General features: G+C 37.3%; 2 protein-coding genes across 3 annotated transcripts; one reads left to right on the top strand and one right to left on the bottom strand.

Annotated features, from left to right (window-relative positions):
• Nucleotides 1-4,086: 4,086 nt before the first annotated feature.
• LOC138321065 (heat shock cognate 71 kDa protein-like) lies at nt 4,087-7,788 on the bottom strand. Its single transcript, XM_069264474.1, has 6 exons — nt 7,558-7,788; nt 6,982-7,187; nt 6,565-6,717; nt 5,729-6,284; nt 4,957-5,358; nt 4,087-4,753 (listed from the first exon to the last, which is right to left on the bottom strand). The coding sequence occupies exons 1-6, from the start codon at nt 7,766-7,768 to the stop codon at nt 4,437-4,439; spliced, it is 1,845 nt and encodes a 614-aa protein (XP_069120575.1). The 5' UTR covers nt 7,769-7,788; the 3' UTR covers nt 4,087-4,436.
• A 3,084-nt stretch (nt 7,789-10,872) lies between these two features.
• Nucleotides 10,873-19,325, top strand: LOC138321068 (heat shock cognate 71 kDa protein-like). 2 transcript variants are annotated; one of them, XM_069264479.1, is made up of 6 exons: nt 10,873-11,119; nt 11,483-11,628; nt 12,120-12,272; nt 13,371-13,929; nt 14,765-15,169; nt 15,556-19,325. In XM_069264479.1, exons 1-4 carry the CDS (start codon nt 10,885-10,887, stop codon nt 13,539-13,541), a joined length of 705 nt encoding a protein of 234 aa, XP_069120580.1. In that variant the 5' UTR covers nt 10,873-10,884; the 3' UTR covers nt 13,542-13,929; nt 14,765-15,169; nt 15,556-19,325. The 2 variants fall into 2 exon arrangements, with proteins under 2 accessions (XP_069120580.1, XP_069120579.1); XM_069264478.1 differs by lacking the exons at nt 10,873-11,119; nt 11,483-11,628; nt 12,120-12,272 and having other exon boundaries at nt 13,538-13,929.
• Nucleotides 19,326-22,439: the final 3,114 nt, after the last annotated feature.

Genomic DNA, 22,439 nt, shown 5'->3' with positions numbered 1-22,439 from the left:
CAGAAAATACACAAGGCGGCGCTACACGTACTGAATAGAAACTTTTCAGGAGCGCATGGAGGATCTTATATAGTCTAACTAGTACTGTTAGCTAGATGATCATGGCCTACTTGTAAAAACTGTATGTTAAAACAAAGTTAAGCTTTAATTGGGGGATATATGTGGAACTGTATGCGCTAAAGTAAAGTACAGTTTAAACGAAATGTTATGCTTGTTTCAATGCGTATTAAGTATTTCACCAACTTGTCCAAGTACAATGTATATCAGTACAGTGTATATTAGACGGAAAACGTACTTGGTAGCATTAGGAAAAGGCCCATTATACCTTCTGAACAACTTTATTAAAATACACAAGACGTTAAGTTTCATAACGCAGGTCGTATTATGTTTCCCGACGTCGTGTTAGTTGACTATTTCTGCGCCAGGCGGTAAAACTTCAACTTCGTTAGTGTTGTAACCTCATCTTTGGCCATCATTATCAATTTTACTATGTTATAATTGTTTTAAAGATACTTTCATTTTTTGTTTCGGAAAGGTAGCCTAGTGGCCCTTTCACGATTATCATGAAGTTGATTATCTTTTACATTGAATGTGAAAGCATTTAAATTATCATTCTTCAAAAATGAATTGTCATAAGAACTATGACAGCTAACTGTGAACAGAACAATTCGTCAAGCTTTCCTATTATTGCTTCCTAATAAATAATGCTGCATGGTAGCCTTCTTAGGTTTTTGAGAAGCTAATACATGTATACATTTATAGACAGTGGCGTCGATAAAAGGAAATTAATGAATACGCAAATTGCAATGCGAGCGCCGAAGGTGCGATATTTTGGTGTTTGGGGGGCCGAGAGTCTCCTACGAGAAAAAATAATACGATTTAGAATGGCTATGATAAGTTTAAAGATGCATTTTGATGAATTTGCGAGCGCCTAATACGCGAGAATTTGGTGTTTGAGGGGTCCAGGGGTCTCCCCCGGGAAAAAATATTACGATTTAGAATTTTACGATGCATTTTGATGAATGTGGGAGCGCCCGAACGCGCGAGATTTTGGTCTTTGAGGGGGTCCGGGGGTCTCCCCCGGGTAAAAATATTACGATTTAGAATGGCTGTGATGAGTTTTACGATGTATATTAATGATTTTAAAGCGTTCTTAACATGATACTTTTTTTATTTAAAGTTACCTGCATTTAGAAATGATAATTGTGAATGCCGTCATATCATTATGCAACTCTGCTCGATCTGAACATACCGGCTTCACACCATCGGCACATTGTTGTTTAACTCAAAATAATAATGAATTAATTGTCTTGCTATGTCATATAAACAAATGAATCTTTTAAGATACATTTTTTAAAATAGTACGTAGAATCCCTTGATTGACATTTTTAGTCTAGTTATGTGTATTGAATTTTACTGTTATACGTTTCAACTTTATATGCATACATAAACGTTTAAGGAAATGCGCCACGAAGCGGAAAATTGTCTAAAATAAATTTAAAGTACGAAAATGTCAAAAAGGCATGTTTGCCCCCGTCCTGGGAAACGGGGAGGCAATTGCCCCCCCCCCTGACCCCGACCCCCTCCAACCTCGACCCCAACCTTCCCCCCCCCCCCCCCCCCCCCCCCCTGCTTCCTACGCCCCTGTATCTTCTGTGAGTATTTGATGGAAATATGTATATATTATACATGAATACAGGTGTATACAATGTAAGGTATATTTTTGCTTTGAATACATAAAAGTACACATAAGATTTAGATATATAGTTAGGCTGATTGTTTTAAGTAAATCAGATGGAAAAAAGTTAAATAACTAGTGACATGTAGGGGAATGTCCATTATACGGATATAGACTATAACTAGGTATATATAGGGAATGTCCATTAGACGGATAGACACTATAACTAAGGTTATATAAGGAATTTCCATTAGACGGATATATATCATAGCTATGGCTATATAAGGAATGTCCATTACACGGATAAAGACTATAACTAGAGATATATAGGGAATGCCCATTAAATTAGACGGATAGACATTATAACTAAGGATATACAATGAATACGGAATGTCAAATATTGATATAATGATAAAAGAAATACACGTACTTACTTAGTCCGCTAAACATGCCTATATTATTAGTTTTTCCCCATTTTTTCCTTATTTTAAAGTCTATATATTAGGCCAATTTTTTTAAAAGCCTAATAATATTGGCAGGTTTAGCGGAATAGTACATAATATCATGACAAATGAAAATAAAATAATGGTAGAAGCAAGTATAAAACCATATAATATAATGAAAACCCTTCTTTATGGCTACAAAAACCTGTACAGTATAGGATTATTTACACTTAAAAACTCTTCAAAAAACTTTTGCATACGTTTCAACGTTTATTAGATTAACATAGTAATCAGGAACCTGTAGTCGATAAATTTGTGTTTTCAGTCGATAGCAGATATGTCCATTAGACAGATGAGATTTCCTTCGATCGGATGTTTGGAATGTTCACGCGTCGCGCATGCACATAGGGGTTGTTTACACTCGCCGAAAGATAATAATATGAAATAGTGACTAGGTCGGTCCTATTTATTTTCAGTTTTTCTCCATTTTGAACAAAATTGTTATACAAACTTTTAAATATTGTTATTAACACAAAGTACTGAACTTTTACAATTAATTTTAGTCCTATAATTCTTTTTATCTTTTATTACATGATTTTTTAGCGATTTAGTCCCTTTAACAGCATAATACATAATATAATAGTACTAAGCAATATAAAATGAAGCAGTAAAAAGCAAATATAACGCATAATGTCAAATGCAATTTGCAAAATGATTTTACAATAATGCACACATACAATGTACTTTCAATCATTTATATAATATAACTTTACTTTTCACAGTTGACCTTATCGTAGATTAATAATGCAAGAAAAAATCTATGAAAAGGTTTAACTGTACGACGGTGAAGAACAATGCTTTTGACTCCTGTTATACAATCTAGGTCAGATCAAGTGCATGCCACTTTCTCAAACACTCAATATGAGCCAAACTAACCTTGGCGTCCAACCTATCCCCTTTTGATCATGGTGTCAACCATTACACTTGATCAAGATCTTCAACTCTGAACCTTTCAAAACCTTGCAGTGTTTTTCGGTAATGATTTGTATTTAATACAAATTTATGTAAAAATAATTTTAAAACAAATAAATAAAAAATAAATACTTAACAACCCCCAACAAAAACAATAAAGAAAATACAATACTACATGTATATCATATAGAAAATAAAAATAAATATTCTACCCTAAACTGAGATGATGTTCCGCTAATTGCGACGTCACAAAAATCACGTCAAAGTATGATGTTACAATAAATAGAACGTGGGACTAATCAACAGCCGCTTTGGTATCTCGATATCGACGTATTAGGAGATTCGAAACATTAAGTTTATTCTGAAGGTTAATTTATGAAGTAATCTATTTTTGCGGCAGAGACGACCGACAATAAGATGATAGCAACGACGGATATCCTACCGGTTTCATGAATGGAATTACATAACTGAGTCTATTTACATAACATAATTTTGACTTTGACAGCTTTATTTTTATCCCAAAACGAAACACAAGACCGCACGAAACGATCAGCGATTATGCCACTACGTGAAATGTCAAGTAGAATTATCTTAGTATAGTCTGCCTACAAACCCAATTTCTTTCCCTCAGGAAATTGCTAGGTAGCTGATAATTAAATAATGGCTTTTTATTCAATTTTTTAACATTTCTTTTTTCCTCTTTTTTTAACATCTTAGCATTTATGGATACTTCATTCAACGTTTGAAAAAAAGCATCTACAGTTTTATCCACTCGATGGTTACATATTACTTGGGGTCTTGTTAAGCTTGACAAGTATTTGTTATTGCATCTCATGATCTGATGCCATGGAATGATGAAAAAAGTCATTTTGTATAAATACATTTTACTATTCTGACAAGTGCTAGATTAAACTGGATGGAAACGAAGAAAACTAAAATCAACAAAATTTAACTTCAGTAACAATAATAATCTTATTTGAAATAAAGCATGGATTGTTTTTTTTGTTTTGTTTTGATCTTCGTAAAGCTGCAATTTATTAAAAGCATTAAGCATATGCAGCAAGTCAGCATTTTCTATTGGTCTTGGTTTGACAGACACTTCACGTTTGACTAGATTTTAATATATTCATGATTGGTAACTTTAATTAATAGATCACTTCCTTGAGCATTGTTCCGTATATGATGGTAATTTATTTTGTCCCGAGTCTTAAGCCTGATCTTTAATCGACCTCCTCGATGGTTGGGCCACCGCTTCCACCAGTGGACTGACTGTCAGCACCACCTGGCATACCTCCAGGCATACCTCCAGGCATACCACCTGGCATACCTCCAGCGCCACCAGCTCACTGGTAAAGCTTGGTAATGATGGGATTACACACGCCCTCCAATTCCTTCTGTTTGTGTTCGTACTCGTCCTTTTCAGCTAGCTGGTTAGCGTCTAGCCAAGTGATCACTTCTGAGCACTTGTCAACGATGGTCTTCTTGTCGTCTTCGCTGATCTTGCTCTTGAGGTTGTCATCCTCAACGGTGGATTTCATCTGGAAGGCATAGCTCTCCAGGGCGTTCTTGGCAGAGACACGGCTACGTTGTACATCATCTTCTGCCTTGTATTTCTCTGCATCTTTCACCATCCTTTCGATCTCATCCGTTGACAGACGACCTGAATGAGGCAACAAAAACATTTATTTAGATAGTTAATTAATTCCTTCATCCACTTTTATTTCCTTTAAATTATTGAATTTTTTACATTATTTTAAACTTTTAACAAGATCCTTATTTATACTTGAAATTTTTAATAAAAATGGATGTTGAAACAATATTTTGATAGTCAAAATCATGTTCCAATAGTAAAAATAAACCTACCTTTGTCATTGGTGATGGTGATTTTGTTTTCCTTGCCAGTGCTCTTGTCGACGGCAGACACATTCAAGATACCGTTGGCATCAACATCGAAGGTAACCTCAATCTGTGGAACACCTCTGGGTGCTGGTGGAATTCCAGTCAGTTCAAACTTTCCAAGCAGATTGTTGTCTTTGGTCATTGCTCGTTCTCCCTCGTATACTTGGATCAACACACCAGGCTGATTGTCAGAGTAGGTGGTGAATGTTTGGGTCTGTTTTGTGGGGACAGTTGTGTTACGCTTGATAAGGGATGTCATCACTCCTCCAGCGGTCTCGATACCCAGGGACAATGGAGCTACATCCAACAACAGTAGATCTTGGACCTCCTCCGACTTGTCTCCGGACAGGATAGCTGCTTGGACAGCTGAAAACAATCAAACAAATATAAATGTTAACTTCAAAAAGAGCAAATAATATTTTAATTAACATGTATAGAAGGAACTAGACTATCAGGCAAAATGCAGAAATGCTTTCATCATTTGCATATTAAATTTTCCAAGATTATGGCAATTTTTGAGGGGGCATTAAATATACTTTCTTGTATCATAGCAGGTCTTCATGGAGAATAGGGGCTTATTATCAAATGGTCCTCTCCAAAATGACCTCTGCAAGTTTAATGAAAGTCCTATTTTTCTCTCTAACTTGATGATTTTTTTTTTGAGAAAAGTGCAAACCAAACGCAAATTTTGGAAAGTCGATTCATTGAAAGATTTAAAACCAATACTGATACATACCTGCACCATAGGCGACAGCCTCATCGGGATTAATGGATTTGTTCAGTTCTTTGCCATTGAAGTAGTCTTGAAGAAGTTTCTGGATCTTTGGGATACGTGTGGACCCACCAACCAGTACAATTTCGTGAATTGCACCTTTGTCGAGTTTAGCATCACGTAGGGACTTTTCTACTGGTTCCAAGGTACCTCTGAACAGATCTGCGTTCAACTCCTCAAAACGGGCTCTTGTGATGCTGGTGTAGAAATCAATTCCTTCATAGAGGGAATCAATCTCCACTCTGGCCTGAGCACTGGATGACAAGGCTCTCTTTGCTTGCTCACATGCTCTCCTCAGACGACCAACAGCCCTTTTGTCGTCTTGTATGTCTTTTTTGTGTTTACGCTTGAATTCTAGAACAAAGTGGTTTACCATACGGTTATCGAAGTCCTCGCCACCCAAATGGGTGTCTCCAGATGTGGATTTCACCTCAAAGATTCCATCTTCAATTGTCAGAATGGATACATCAAAGGTTCCACCACCTAAATCAAAGATGAGAACATTTTTCTCTGTGCCAACCTGAAAAATAATAGAACAATATTATTGACTGAACTTGAAATTTAAGAATTGTCACTGAAGAATTGCTAAAGTAGCAACTTCAACATCAATCTATAAGCTACTATGTAAACAATAATACAAAGTAACTTTTGTGTAGAAATTTTTAATTATTTTTTTGTATCTCCACAAAATACACTTTAAAAGCTCTCTAAAATATGTATGCATTAGTATTTCATAAACAGTATAAACTCCTACTTGCAATGGCAGGGCATGAAAAATTCCAATCTATTGAAAGCCTTACCTTTTTGTCCAGACCGTAAGCAATGGCGGCTGCTGTTGGTTCGTTGATGATACGTAGAACATTAAGACCAGAAATTGTTCCAGCATCTTTTGTTGCCTGTCTCTGTGAGTCGTTGAAGTAGGCTGGGACTGTTACTACTGCATTTGTTACGGTCTGGAATAAACATCAATCGATTCATTTCTATACACAAACATTTATGCCTATCAAATCTCAACACCAACATTTCGATGTAGTCAATTGGAAACTAGATAAAGACTTGTATTCCATATTTGAATATTAGTTATCTGCCCTTGCAGGAAGGTATTGTGAGATTACTTAACTCTAAGCACAACATTAATCACTTTTCACAAACAATATCTGCCAATGTGCAGATAAAATGTATGTATAGATAAAATACTTCACACTTGAAAGTAATACCTTTTCCAAAATAGCTTCTGCAGTTTCCTTCATTTTGTTGAGAACCATGGAGGAAATTTCCTCAGGGAAGAAGGTCTTCTCTTCTGTCTTGTAATTGACTTGCAATTTTGGTTTACCACCGTCATCGACCACATTAAACGGCCAGTGTTCTTTGTCGGATATCACACATGGTTCATCGTATTTTCTGCCGATAAGACGTTTGGCATCTGAAGCAAACAAACAATGATTATAAAATAATATTGAACCGATATTTTTTAAAATAACATGTTTCCATTATATAGCATTTACAGGTTAAAAACATTTTGTTCATAAATTACCTGCCATTATACCCTCTAACAAGGCAATAACTGGATCAGAAATGGTAATTTTAAGAAACATATGCCAATAAACTTCCTATTATTTATCTTAAACTAGAAATGTTCACATAATGATGAAGTCAATTGTTTAATCATAGAGAAGCAGTAAATGCAGTTGGTAGTTACCACGAATTCTATTTTTTCCACACAAGAAAAACTATTTTTTTACTTCAAGCATGTGATCTTATTTCAACTCTGAATAGCCTTAAAAAGAAATTACCAAAGATGGTGTTTGTTGGGTTCATTGCCGCTTGGTTCTTGGCAGCATCTCCAACGAGACGCTCTGTGTCTGTGAATGCCACATAACTTGGGGTTGTCCTGTTTCCTTGGTCATTGGCGATGATTTCTACTTTGCCATCTTGAAACACTCCAACACATGAGTAGGTTGTTCCCAAATCAATGCCAACTGATGGTGCAGTAGACTTGCTCATTTTGCTAAAAACAAAAACGAAATAAAACTAAAGCAGGTTTTTAATAAATATTCACAATTTTTTTAAAGATATCTTGATTTATTTTGAATAGAGATATCTCTATTTGAATTAAAGATATCCCTATTTTAAATAAAAATATTTTTAATTTTGTTTATATTGAGATGTCTTCATTTTAAATACAGATATCTATAATTCAATTAAAGATATCTATAATTCAATAAAAGATATCTCTAATTCAAATACAGATATCTCTAATTGTTGTAGAAATACAGATATCTTTCGATTGGTAAAAACCCAAACGGCTTGCCATAGGGTAGTCTATTTCAATAAAATACTTAATAATGAATATAGTCTATTGTAATTTATAGCTGTATAATTACAATGGACCTAAAACTGTAGACCAAATCTACCAATGTGACATTTAAACATGACAATAATAATTTTATTTCAACTCTAAATAACAGTATTACCATTTTATTACCATATGTTAGTGAATTATCTCTAGATCTACTGCAGTTCAGAATTTTGCGTGGGGATTCTTATATATGTAGGCGTACCATCCGCAGGTGAAACTTTGATAATGCAAATTCAAAATGAGCTTAATGCACCAGTTTCTAGAAATCAATAAAGATTGAGACTTTGTAAAAGGATTTTTTTACTTCGTGTATTTACTAGGCCTATTCTAACTTTTTCACATGTAAAGGGAGGCTACTCTGACAGTAATCGGCCACCTGACAACATGTAAACAAATGAAAGACAGGATCTATTTATATATATTATCTGGTAAGCAAAACAAAAGATGTTATGTTTACGACACTATAGCATCACCGACGTTGTTTTCTTTACTGCATGGTTTGTATACACAAGGATGAATTCACGTACTTATTAGCTACATAGCTATACTACATGTAGGCATATATACTAGACTGGCCACCAGACCCTAAGTTGCTGATAAGACTTTCTCAGTAGAGTTATTTAATAGATTATCTCCCCTTAGTTTAAAACTTAGAATCAGGCACTTAGTAGAGACAAATATAATCAAGCCAATTTTTAGTGATTTTTTTAATATCCTAGAGACTGGTGGCCAGTCTAGCATATATACATATGATGTTGTATTAGATCTATAGGCCTATATAATCTCTGTAAGGGAGGGGAAATAGGTAGATGGTGAGACATCGTACATTACAATACAGTATTTCATTATTCTACATGTTATGCTTAAAAAAATATTGGTGTATTTATATTTTAAGTATAGTGTTGTATACGTGCTTGCTACGTTTAATCTCATTGATTACAGATTTCAATGTACATGCATGTTTTGCTTGTTCTTGTCTTGTCATGTAATACAGTGTCACTTTTTAGCTCACATGCCCGAATGGCAATTGAGCTTATGCTATGGTGCAGCCATAGGCGTCAACTTTTCCATTTAAACAACTTCTTCTCCAAAACTTGGAGACTTAGAATCCTGAAATTTGACATAGCATGCTGGGATGAAGGACTACCAAGTTTGTTCAAATGAATGACCTTGACCTTCATTCAAGGTCACAGGGGTCAAATAGGCTGAGATATTTTGGTAAGACTTCTGCTTCATGACCAAGAGGCCGAGCTAGAGACCTGATATTTGGCATGTAACATGCTAGGATGAAGGACTACCAAGCTTGTTCAAATGAATGACCTTGATCTTCATTCAAGGTCACAGGGGTCAAAAAGGCTAAAACATTTAAACGACTTCTTCTTAATAACCAAGAGACCTAGAGACTTGATATTTGGCATTTGACATGCTTGGATAAAGGGCTACCAAGTTTGTTCAAATGAATGACATTGACCTTGATTCAATGTCAGAGGGTTCAAATAGGCTTTAATTTTTAAATGACTTCTTCTTGATAACAAAAAGGCATAGGGACCTGATATTGGGCCTGTGAAATGCTGGGATCACGGGCTATCAAGTTTGTTCAAATGAATGACCTTGACCTTCATTCAAGGTCACAGGGGTCAACTAGGATGAGATATTTTGGTAAGACTTCTGCTTCATAACCAAGAGGCCGAGCTAGAGACCTGATATTTGGCAGGTAACATGCCGGGATGAAGGACTACCAAGATTGTTCAAATGAATGACCTTGACCTTCATTCAAGGTCACATGGGTCAAGAAGGCTAAAATCTTTAAACGACTTCTTCTTAATAACCAAGAGACCTAGAGACTTGATATTTGGCATGTGACATGCTTGGATAAAGGGCTACCAAGTTTGTTCAAATGAATGACCTTGACCTTGATTCAATGTCACAGGGGTCAAATAGGCTAAAATCTTTAAAAGACTTCTTCTTAAAAACCAAAAGGCATAGGGACCTGATATTGGGCCTGTGGCATGCTGGGATCAAGGGCTATCAAGTTTGTTCAAAAGAATGATCTTGACCTTCATTCAAGGTGACAGGGGTCAAATAGGCTTAAATCTTTAAACGACTTCTTTTTTTAATTACCAAGAGGCAAAGGGGTCTCTAATGTGCTTAGGGATGATATGAATTCTTATTTACTCTATTTGTTAAGTATGAACCATGCATGATTGCAGGTGAGCGATTCGGGCCCATTGGGCCCTTTTTTTTAATTTCATCCCGGCATGAAAGGAATTTTCTAAGCAAACTGTGTGAATCCGCGTAAAAATAATCATACAAAATTTATTTCAAAATCTGATAAACTTTTTTTTCATAGAAATATGAATTAGTGTGAAAACAAAGACAAAAATATTTATTTCGTTTTATAGAAAAAATAAACATATAGGAGTTGCAAGTGAATCCTCCATTTTGTGGAAATAACAGGAATAACAATGACTAACCATTAAAGTCGAATATTACTGTGGATGGGTTGGTGTCATTTTCTTATAACTTCTTCTTCTTCTTTAATGTCATTTTGGCTTCTGGCTGGTCTGAGATAAAATTGAGTCAAGTAGGCCAAAATATTAAGGACTCAATAAAAACATTGAAAAGTAGCATGATTAGTTAAATGATTTCTACTAATCCTATTGATTAAGCTAATTTTTTGATGAACCATTTTATTTGATTCGTCAAAATTGATAACATTTTTACTGTTTCTTGTGTTTGCTTTCAGGAGTAGGGTAGCGAAATGCAGCCAGCTCAGAAGCGAAAGACAGCTCCCCCTCGAGTTATTGGGCTGGATATTGGGGACACTAATTGTAGAGCTTGTACGTGGTCATCAAAATCCGGAAAACCAGAACCACTGGTGGACGAGTTGGGAAACAAATGTATACCATCTGTTGTAGCAGTTACGGATGTGGGCGTGGTGGCGGGTCACGAAGCTCTGACATCCTTCTCAAGGAATCCTCACAACGTCTTTTTAGGTACAGGTTCGGATAATGCGTTTTACGAGCAGGCGGTTAGACAAAATATCAATTTTGAGCCCCCTCCCAATATAAAAGTACTTGCAGATATCGTCATTCTTTTTAACAACACAACAAAACACATTTATCAAATACGAAGTTCCCATGAGAAAAAGAACTAAGAAAAATTCAAGTAAAAAAATATTTAGATTTTAATGCTGACTACAATACATTTTTTCTGAGGAGACATTTGCGCTCACGTAATTCCTATTTGTTTCCAAATTGGCAGCGCTTTACGATATCGAAACACACTGAACATTCCCGATAACTCCTAGGAACCTTACATAGCACATCATACATCAGATTATGATTTAACACGTGTAGGTTTAACAGCTCTGTTGAAAGTGGATCCAGAGGAAAAACGGTTTAAAGTGGAGATCACTGGTGTCGAAACGACACTCTCACCAAAAGATATTCTCACCCACCTACTGGTCAAAATCAAGGACATAGTCCAGCGACATTTGGGCAAGGTGAGAAAACTAACTAATGTCGGTGTTGGTGCGGTACTACCATTCTTTTTATTTTATTCTGAGACTTAATCAAAATATTTTTCTAACAGAATAGTCCAGCTCCGATCTACTTTGTCAAACATTTCCTATGGCATGATCGAACCCAGAACGCACGGATGCGATGCATGTTTCCATGTTAATTTGCTACTGAACATTGATTGCGAATGTTGTGGTAACTGCCGGTTTCTATACAAAATCCTTTCAAGCATATTCTAACGAATCCTACCCCCGATACTCCAGGGGTTACTATCACTGACATTATACCCACCCAATGACTTCGATATTGCTTAAGTGTTAAACTGCATCCTCACAGTAGACCGCGTTCACAAGGCTTTGATTGCGGTACCAGCTAGTATTGGTAACCTAGTTATTGGATATTAGTTATGAGAGGACTATGCGGATACTTGATTATGTTTCAGACATTCATTTTACCTTACTTTTTATCATTCCAGGAAGCTGTGAATGCTGTGGTTGCGGTACCGGTTTTGATGACCGATACTGGTCGCCAGGCCGTCAAAGACGCATGCAATGCTGTTGGTCTCAATACATTGAGGGTTATAAACCAGCCAACAAGTGTGTGTATTGCTTATAGTCTTGACAGAAAGGTATGTACTTCTTGTAGTAAATCGATTAGTGAATAATATTTGTATGTGTGTGGATATTTTGGGTAAATAAATAGGGTTTATACTTCATTATTTTTTTGTTGAATTCATTTTTTTGCATTTAAATATTATCGGGAATCTGTTTTCTTCAACTGCGCGATATTTGTTGTATTATCAGCTTTTATATTGCAATTTAAAGGCCTAAGACCTTTCCGAAACAAAAAATAAGTTTCTTTAAAACAACACAACGCAAGTATATATATATATATATCGATGGCCTGAGATGAGGTTACAATACCTAACAGGTGCATTTTTCTCTGCATAATGTACGTTTACAGTGAAGTTCGCTGTGTTGCCGTCTGTCGTAGTGATAGTCCAGTACATAACGTACAATGATTAGGACGACAGCGGGAAACATAATAAGATTTAATTTATTTTAAATAAATTGTTTAGAAGGTGATGGTAAATGTAGTTTAAGGCTATATAAGCTAATGACTTTTAGACTCTACAAAATTATCAATCTAGTAATATATTTCCATTTTGAAAATCTGACGCCGTTTAGAAAAGGTAGTGTTCCTTTAATAGTCAGAAATGTATTAAATTAAGACCACAAAGTAAAACGTTTTGATAATTGATTGTTTACCAATATGTATTTCATTTATTTTCATCTTTTAATAAACACATTTTAAAGTTACCGTAACTGGGCAAAATTTTTGACATGCTATTTTTTCGTCAGTAATCTATTGCAAACAATATGTTTCAATGAATTCGTCTGTGAAAATCATTCAAAGTTATAGACAAACATGCATAATGCCTTATAAACATTAGTTACGACACAGACGTTTTGCACGGTAAAAGTTCTTCGTTTTTATGCTTTATGTATGTTAAGATGAAAACAGATCTCCATAAAGGCAAATAATTACTAACAACACATAACACTGCAATAATGTGAAAGGAAATTGTAGACCACAACGTGGCTTCATAGTTTGACATTATGTACTCATTTTACTACATTACAGACGTAAATCTGATTTTGGCAGTACTGCCAAAATTCATTTAGAGTTCTTATTTGTCTGTGTAATTTTTTTTATCTGATTTCAGTCTTTGGATAAGGATATCAAAGTGTTGGTAGTTGATATTGGCGGTAAAACCCTCAAAATTTCAGTGCTTCTCATTGAGGAGGGCATATACGAAATTCTTCACACAGCTTCACATTTAGATGTTTCCGGAAATAGATTTGACGAACGCTTAGCAGGTTTTCTCTTAAATTAATATGATAAGAAAAACAAGACAACCCTTCAGAATGATTCAAGGATCATGCGACGCATGTGCGCTGCATGTTGTAAGGCAAAAGAATGCCTCTCAGCATCGTCATATACAAATATATTGATAGAGAACTTACACAACGATACAGACTACAAAACAAGCGTGAGAAAAGCCAAATTCGAAGAGCTTAACATGGACCTTTTCAACCAATCAATAAAATTAATTGATGAGACATTAAAGGATGCGAATGTGAGTCAAGAAGATATACACGTTGTGGTGATGGCGGGAGGCTCAACGAAGATACCAAAATTATCAGAAATTCTGACCAAGAAATTCCAGGAACAGGTTTTACCCGGTACCATTGATCCGGAGGATATCGTCTCCTATGGCTGTGGTAAGTGTTCATCATGTCCGATAGTAGATATTCCGTCTTTACATTCTTCAGAGTTAACTCCCTTGAGGGTAGGTATCCATTGTGACGTCATTATTTTGTGGGTGCATTTTACGTCGTGTTCTGTGAAAAAGTATGACGTTACGCTCGCAAACACATGACGTCAACCAATACATACCAGCAAGGGCATATAACCCTGTAATATGAAATACAGAATATTATCACCATATGACCTTTTACGGTGAGCAATAGGCAAACGTTGTATGATTAATGTCTATGTCTGTGTTGTGTTCAGTTACTATCCCCTATTGATTAAACTAGCGATATTTTGCATGTCTATATATCACTTCGAAACTGAAAGATGTGAAGAACATTTTAAAAACGGGACGAAAGTAATATAAAAAACAAATGGGATGAGTTTATGGTTTGCGGGAGTTGGGAGAGCATGGGAATGATAAACATAGTATTGGAACGAGGTTATCATAGCTTTATTTAAACATGGAAAGAGTAGAAAAGGGAAACGTGAAAACGGTAGGAAATAAGATGAGAAAAGCAGACGTAAAAGCGGAGGTAAACACCAATGGGAATGAAAAAAGAGAGTAGCGCAAATGGGGATTGAAATGGACATAGGACAGCGTCGGTATGGATACGAGTGGGGAGTCAAAAATAAGATCACAAAAAAGATGGGTATAAGGAGAATGTGAAACAAATATGGGAACGTAGTCGGATATTTTCAGATATAAAAAAACAAGATAGAACGTTAAACTGATTTCAAATCTCTGTTCATTATTGTTTTATGAAGGTTTTAATACCACTTTATGTATTTTTGATTTTACAGTTATGGAGTCAAATATTTTGGCAGGACATCCTCAATCCGAACAACTAACCGAGCTACTACTACTAGATGTAGAACCACTATCGCTAGGTCTGGAAACTGCAGAGAACGTCATGATGGTTATGGTACCACGGAATGCCACGATACCATGTAAAAAGACCCTGGCATTTACAACATACCATGACGACCAGGTCACCATGGTATTTCGGTTGTTTGAAGGAGAGAGATGTTTCTCTGTTGATAATAATGACCTCGGGATGTTTGAAATGACAGGGATTTGGCCTGAACCCAGAGGACGGGCTCGGATTGACGTCACCTTCGAAATTGACTCAAATGGCGTTCTAACCGTCACTGCAGTAAACCGATTCTCAAGGAAGTCTCAGTCATGTTCTTTCACGGATTTTAAATGTAAGGGATATGACAAAATGATTGAAATGATAGCATTACTCGTGATTTTATCATAACAGGTCTGGCATGGGCACAATTTGTTTTAAAGTATTCGATTCCCTTAGTGAAAATGTTATAATCGATTATTAATCGATACCGAATCAATTAATATATGTAACAATTGGTTTATAATAGATTATATAAACCAAGATTTCAAATAGATTTTTATGGAGAAGTCGTAGATAAAGCAAGATAGTGAAAATATTCAAATGAGAATGGAACATTTTCTCAACCCATCAATCCATAGGGTTTGACATACTTGGTATATTTTATATAATCTTTTCGAAAATGCTATGAAAAAAAATCATAACACCTCATGGTTTTTCTCAAATCTTTACCTCTTTTAGCGTTTTACGACTATAATGAGCTAGAGGACATCATTGAGAGTGCCACAAGTTCAAAAGAAATTGACGAAAAGAACCTGTCGACAGTAACGTCAAAACTGGAGCTTGTGAGTTTTATCACAAACATTGAGGCCGCCGTGGAGGATGGGAAAGATATACATGGTGATGTGAAGCAAACAGTATTGAATAAATGTGGAGAAGTCAAGGACTGGATTGCAAGTCAAGAATCCATTGAACAAAACATGTTTGAGGAAAAACTATCACTACTACAAAGTGATGTCTCCAGTCTTGTGAATTTAAATAGTGATGTAATTAACCACTGTAGAAATGAGAAATTACATTTCATCAGTGGTAGAGTTCAGAATAAGGCACCTCGGAAATCCAAGGGGTTATCAAAGGGGTGGGGAAAGGGAAGGGGAGACACGTCATCCACTCTTGGAAACAAGTCTACCAGACCAGCACCAGCCGTGGATTTCACAATAGACGAGGTGGATTAAATATGACCCAGGCACCGATTTCTCCAAACAACATGTGAGTCAAAAACTGACTGAAGTCAAAGCTTTTCATATAGGTTACAAACGATTTTACTGAACTCTGCAAGTTTGTTTCGAAAAATCGTAACCTGGTCACTTTGATCACAAAAACGCAAATGTACCTAACATCATGCCATTGTTATATATTCACATATATATAATTTTACTGGTCAGGAAGGGAGAATATGATTATACTGATTATATTAGTTGATTGGTATTAAGATCACATTATTCTGTAATTATTCCGGATATTTGTCCAGACTCGTTTTGTATATTCCGGATATAGCGTCCGGGTTTGGTTTATACACTGTGTATTAGATATCTGACCATGCTTTCCGGTTTTTGAGAATAAAACGAACCAGTCACGTTTATAATTCTTCATCTTGATGTTTCCTCTCACAGCAAGCTATAAATCCATAACAACAGCAGATGGTGGAGAATCTAAACGAAGAGGAATTTGCCATATTTTTAGTATGTGATAAACTTTCGTTCAGTGAACATTATCGTGAATTTGATTACAATGTCGATTAACAGAAAATTGAATGACAATGACTTTATCACCCCCAGTCGTGTTCGCGCTAGGCGTGATCAGGTGTCTCTTCAGGACGATTGTCTCACGTCAGAACGACGACAATCACCACCAGTTTTGAGTCCATTTGTTACCGATCGTTAGCTTGACCCGTCTTCGTCAAAGGTGTTTCACATTATTAGTGATATTGATGATCATGACCAATGCCCAAATAAAAATGACTATCCATACCATGATGCATATCAAGAGGGAAAGGATACACATAGAGGCCCACTCGTAAATAAGGACCAGCCACTATTTGTAATGCGGTCTATGCCCACATACACTGACAAAATACATTTGAATAAATTTCATGGTTATGCTGATCAAGATGCTGCGAAGTTCCTGTCGGAATTTGATAGCTATAGTACCTTTAGTGGCTTGAATTTGGATCCGACCTCGGAACGGATGATTGCTGCGTTCCACCTACATCTGGCTGGCCCAGCCTTAACTTGGTTCGATACTTTAAGCCCAGATGTGAAATCATCATGGACACAACTGACGCAAGCCTTCAAATCTAGGTATATCAGCGATAATCATCTGGACCCAGCTATAATGGCGGCTTCCTCCACATTTCATAAATTGAAACTCTTACAAGGCCAACCGTTGGAGGATTTCCATAGTACCTTGATTCAGCAAGGAAGGAAACTTGGAAAGTGTGATCGTGATATGCTTATTCAATTTATGGAGGGACTGACCCCCTCGCTGGCTTTCTTCGTACGAGTTTCAAATTGTAAGGATCTCAATACAGCCCTCCAGGTGGCACAACATGGCGATGCTGCAGGATATCGTTACCACTATCCAGGGGCTGACATCAAGCAACAATCCTCAGTTTTTGTCACAGGAAAAGGGGAAAATGCCAAGACAGAGAACAAGGAATTGGATGAAATCAAAAATCAAATAAAAGCATTGACTGAAATAGTAAAATCCAATTTAAATATTGGACCCAACCCTGAGATTTCTCAAACACCACCACACCATATGGTAAATACTGCCAATCCTGGTTCCTTTTCCTGCTATACCTGCGGTGGTCAAGGACATAGACAACGAGTTTGCCAATGGTCTGGACAAGGTCAGTCCCAGCCAGGAATACAATGTCAACTTTGTCACCAGTGGGGTCATGTGGCGACCCAGTGCAGACAGATACAACGGCCGGCTCCCAATTTTGATGTGTCAAAACCACCTCCGCCTTTCATGACAGCTCCTCAAGGTCCGCCGATTCAGGGAAACTACAGATCCCCGAGGGATTTCGGTCGCGCCCCCTCGGGAGGGACATACATGTAACCAGGACATAGCGACGCGCGCGCAGTGCTGAACCTGTCAGAGGTGCTATTCGAGATAGCTGTGAAAATCACGTTTATTCAGAGACTGAACTTTCTTCTGATAATACTTGTAGTGCTCAAGACTCTGACTCTGACTCAACTTCTACTACTCATGAAAATGACTCCAAATCAAAATTTATGTATATACCTGTGATAATTGGTAATCAAAAGTTTACTGGTTTACTTGATAGTGCTAGTGAAATAAGTGTTATTTCTGAGTCATTATATTGTATGTTGCCTCATTCATGCAAATCTCCTATTAATGTATCTGATGCTGTAGAGGTTAAGGTTGTTGACTCAGGTAGCCATGATATATACACCCTAGGTTCGTCAACTATCAGAGTTAATTTACATTCAGGGGTGTCCAATATTTTTGTACAGGTACTTAAGCACACATCTCATCCTTTGCTGTTGGGAGTTGACTTTTTGAGAAAACATCAGATGGTTCTGAATTTTGGTACTAATGTTACTGGCTCATGTAAACTTAAGGTTAGATGTAAACAGAGATTAGAGATACAACCAAACTCTGAGTGTATTGTACAATGTAAACTGCCGAAAGGTTCATCTGTGGGTATACAGGGCATTTGTACTGGCAAGAAAAAAATTGACAAAGCAGGTCTATTGGTGGCCAGATCAGTTGTTACAGTTCATAAGCCTAATTCCATACCTGTGAAACTGTTAAATCCTAGTAAAGCTTTTGTTTACTTACCGAGAAATACTGTTATTGCTGATCTGGTTACTATGGATAACTGTTATCATGTCACACCTGTACATACTGATATGTCATTTTGTAGTGGTGATAAGGTGAATGTTAACAAGACAACTGTTTTTCAATCATCATCACAGTCAAATATTATTGGATCAAATGATAGTAAAGAGAATGTTGGTGATTTTTCCAGTGATGTTAATCTTAAGAATGATGACTTGAAAAATCAAGATGATCATATGTCGGGTCAAAATTTATGCCATACACAGCAACTGTCAAATGAGCAAAAGTGTAATGTAGACAATGTTTGTAAATATTTAGAAGAGTCATGTGTACCAGATATTACTCAGTCTACTTTTGATAAGTCAAGGTCTGTTAGTCCTGATTTTGATACGTTTATGTCTTATTTTGATTTAGAGTGTGATAATTTGTCAGCTGTTCAGACAGACGAACTAGAAGAATTAGCAAAATGTTTGTATAAACATCATGAACTATTTGTGACAGATGAAAACCCATCGCTTGGTTTTACTACTATAGTGGAACATCAGATCCACCTTAAACCCAACGCCATATCTAAGCATCAGAAACCCTATAGACTTTCTCCGGACAAGCGCGAGGTACTTCGTACTCAACTTACGGAGCTGTTAAACCAGGGTATCGCCCTGTAGATGAGAAAGAGGACATACACATTTCTAGTCCCATCGTGTTGGTCGCGAAGCGTAATCCATCATCCAAACCCTCCGCAGATCGTGCCAAGTCTCATTTATCTTCATATCGATTCTGTTGTGACTTTAGATATTTGAACTCGCAAACGCAACCATTCAGGTACACCATCCCCAATTTACAGGAATTGACGGAGTCATTTGAGGGTACACCAAACTTTATTACCTCAATTGATATGAGTTCAGGATTTTTTCAGATGGGGATTGCTAAGGATTCTAGGAAGTACACTGCCTTCAACACCTGTTTTGGATCCTACAAATTTCTGCGCTTACCTATGGGACTTAGTACATCACCAAACTCCTTCCAGCTTCTCATGGATAAAGTGTTGCACGGACTAACATTTAAATCTGTTTTGTGTTACTTAGATGACATTCTGGTCTGCTCTGAAACATTTGAAAACCATCTTATAGATTTAGAGGAAGTGTTTACACGACTTCAGGATGCAGGATTAAAACTTGGTCCAAAGAAATGTATTTTTGCTCGCTCTCATTGTAAATTTCTTGGCCACGAAATATCCCGAGATGGTATCCGTCCTCCAGCAGACCGTGTGACAGCAGTCAGTAACTATCCAATACCTCCTGACCAGAAGTCGCTCAGAAGAGCCATGGGCCTTTTCAATTGGTTCAGAAAGTTTATACCTCGGTTTAGTGAAATAACATTTCCATTGAATCAACTACTTCGTAAGGGTGTCACCTTTCGATGGACACAGGAGCATCAGAGTGCTTTTGATAAAGTAAAGACACTACTGGCTAAGTCAGATGCTCTAGCATTCCCAAGATACGACATACAGTTTCGTTTGGCAGTGGACACCTCTAGCAGGGGCGTTGGATACATGCTTTACCAGATACATCCGGACAATACTCATCGTGTGGTTAGGTTTGGCTCTAAAGGTCTCAATACTTACCAGCAAAGCTACGGTCCCACTAAGTTAGAGTTGCTTGGGATGGTATACAGCGTGCTTGATTGCAGTCATTATCTGCGTGGTAGACCGTTTGTGGTGGAGTGCGACCATCAAGCCCTGCAACCCCTCTTTCAGAAACAACTCCGAGGCGCGATCTACGAACGCTGGCTAGCCATATTACAACAGTTTGAGGTACAGATTGAATACAAACCTGCTGCACAAATGATAGTACCGGATGCACTTTCACGATGCCACCCAAACGATGACTTAGGAGTGATGAATGAAAGTCCTGCAGAGGATGATTTGAACTTTCCCTTTGTTGAGGATACTCATGCTACAGGCATTACTCTGCCAACTGGTCAGACTCTAGATTCCAATTTCCTTAGGAACGATAGTGATGGTGTTTCTGTGAATAACATTTGTATATTGCATCCATCTCGGGTAGGGCCGCCAGCATTACCATCACCCAGTTATGACAGTGAATATGATGCCGATACAGAGGATCCTGAAGGAAAACTGCCTTTGCGTAAAGTGCACTGCCGACGTCCGTACCATAAACATAAATCTCAGCTGCGACCAATGGATAGTGCATCTTTGCCAAAATTACCAGAGAACATTGCTACCAAAGACGTGTTGCTACCTATACAGTGTGGGAGTTCTCACAAAACCGTGCCAAATACATCTCTTAATGTTATTGACAACCTGATACAGTTTGATGGAGATACGTGTGCTATGACAGACTCAAGGGAAACTGTTCAACCTGTCAATATTCTGGATGATCTCGTGCCGACTGACACCACATCAGATTTATTGCTTCCCACAGTCGTCTCAGAGCAACCTCAACTCATGTATCAAACCCCAACATCAGTCACTTCTTCACAACCAGAGGATACTTTCGACAAGACGACAGAGAGTGACTTACCACATTCATGGTTTGATTTAAGCACTGACATCGACAGTTCAAACCTTGATGAAGCACAATTACAGGACACTGAGGTAGACAGTACTCTAAGTGCAGATCATTATGTGGTACCTACTCAGATAGACACTTTACCAAAAGATTCACTCTCCAGTTCTGTTTCTGACAGTGATAGCAAACATTCTCCTGAAGAACATATTGGCACACTTGATATCAATGTATGTGATATCTTTAGAAAAACTGACTTCACCCCTGCCATCATTCGCGAACAACAGGAGAAGGATCAGTGGTTTCGTGCTCTTATTCACTTTCATGAAAACGATGAGTTGCCACTATCCCAAAAGGAGGCCAGGAAAATCTTACTTGAAGGCTCTGACTACGCGATTATAGACAATGTGTTATTTCATTCGCGAGTGGCCAAGAGTAAACGTGTGAAGAACTTATCTCATTATCAGGTTGTTCTACCATATCAACTTATTCCTACCATCCTTCACCTATACCATGATTCACTTATGGGAGGTCACTGCGGCATACAGGAGACACTGGATCGTATTTGCGAACATTATTATTTTCCAAAACTGTCCTCTATTGTGTCAAACTACATTCGGTCATGCCCAGAATGCCAGGAAAGGAAAATACCTCCATATCCTCAAAATCATGCAGTTACAGCACTTCCTGTACCAAACGGACCATTTACAGTATGGGAGTTAGACTTGTATGGACCTTTGCCTACTACACCTACTGGTATGTCATACATATTCACTGCAGTGGACATGTTTTTAAAGTACCTCTTTGGGGTACCTTTGGCCAATAGTGATGCTTTAAGTGTTGGAGAGGCTATTTTTCAGCTGATTTGTACATTTGGAACCTGTGAGACATTTGTATCGGACCAAGGTTCGGAATTTATTGCCAAAGCAACCAATGAAGCATGTCGCTTATTGCAAATCAAACAGTGTTTTACACCGAGTTACTCCCATCATTGCCTTGGTGCATGTGAGCGCACTCACCGTACCCTTGCTACCAAGATGACGCCATATATGAATGCCAGAAGGACCAACTGGGAGGACATCTTACCTGCTGTTCTATTTGCTATGAATGCTTCTGTCAATGCTACAACAGGTTATTCGCCGTTCGAGGTTGTTTTCGGAACAAGACCCCGATTTCCCTTGACACTGGACCAAACTTTAGTCACGGTACCACAGGATATTGCTGTAT

The sequence above is a fragment of the Argopecten irradians genome, chromosome 4, assembly GCF_041381155.1.
Source record: "Argopecten irradians isolate NY chromosome 4, Ai_NY, whole genome shotgun sequence".
Lineage (NCBI taxonomy): Eukaryota > Metazoa > Mollusca > Bivalvia > Pectinida > Pectinidae > Argopecten > Argopecten irradians.
Note: the sequence above shows the minus strand (reverse complement) of the source record. Positions and strands in the feature narration are given on the sequence as shown.

Excerpts from the sequence above, each read along its gene's own strand:
- LOC138321065 (XM_069264474.1), bottom strand. The coding sequence starts at position 7,768 with ATGAGCAAGTCTACTGCACCATCAGTTGGCATTGATTTGGGAACAACC. Across the intron at positions 6,285-6,564 it reads CTTACGGTCTGGACAAAAAG|GTTGGCACAGAGAAAAATGT; the intron begins GTAAGGCTTTCA and ends ATTATTTTTCAG. Across the intron at positions 4,754-4,956 it reads CACCATCACCAATGACAAAG|GTCGTCTGTCAACGGATGAG; the intron begins GTAGGTTTATTT and ends TGCCTCATTCAG.
- LOC138321068 (XM_069264478.1), top strand. The coding sequence starts at position 13,587 with ATGCGACGCATGTGCGCTGCATGTTGTAAGGCAAAAGAATGCCTCTCA. Across the intron at positions 13,930-14,764 it reads TATCGTCTCCTATGGCTGTG|TTATGGAGTCAAATATTTTG; the intron begins GTAAGTGTTCAT and ends TTGATTTTACAG. Across the intron at positions 15,170-15,555 it reads TTCTTTCACGGATTTTAAAT|CGTTTTACGACTATAATGAG; the intron begins GTAAGGGATATG and ends TACCTCTTTTAG.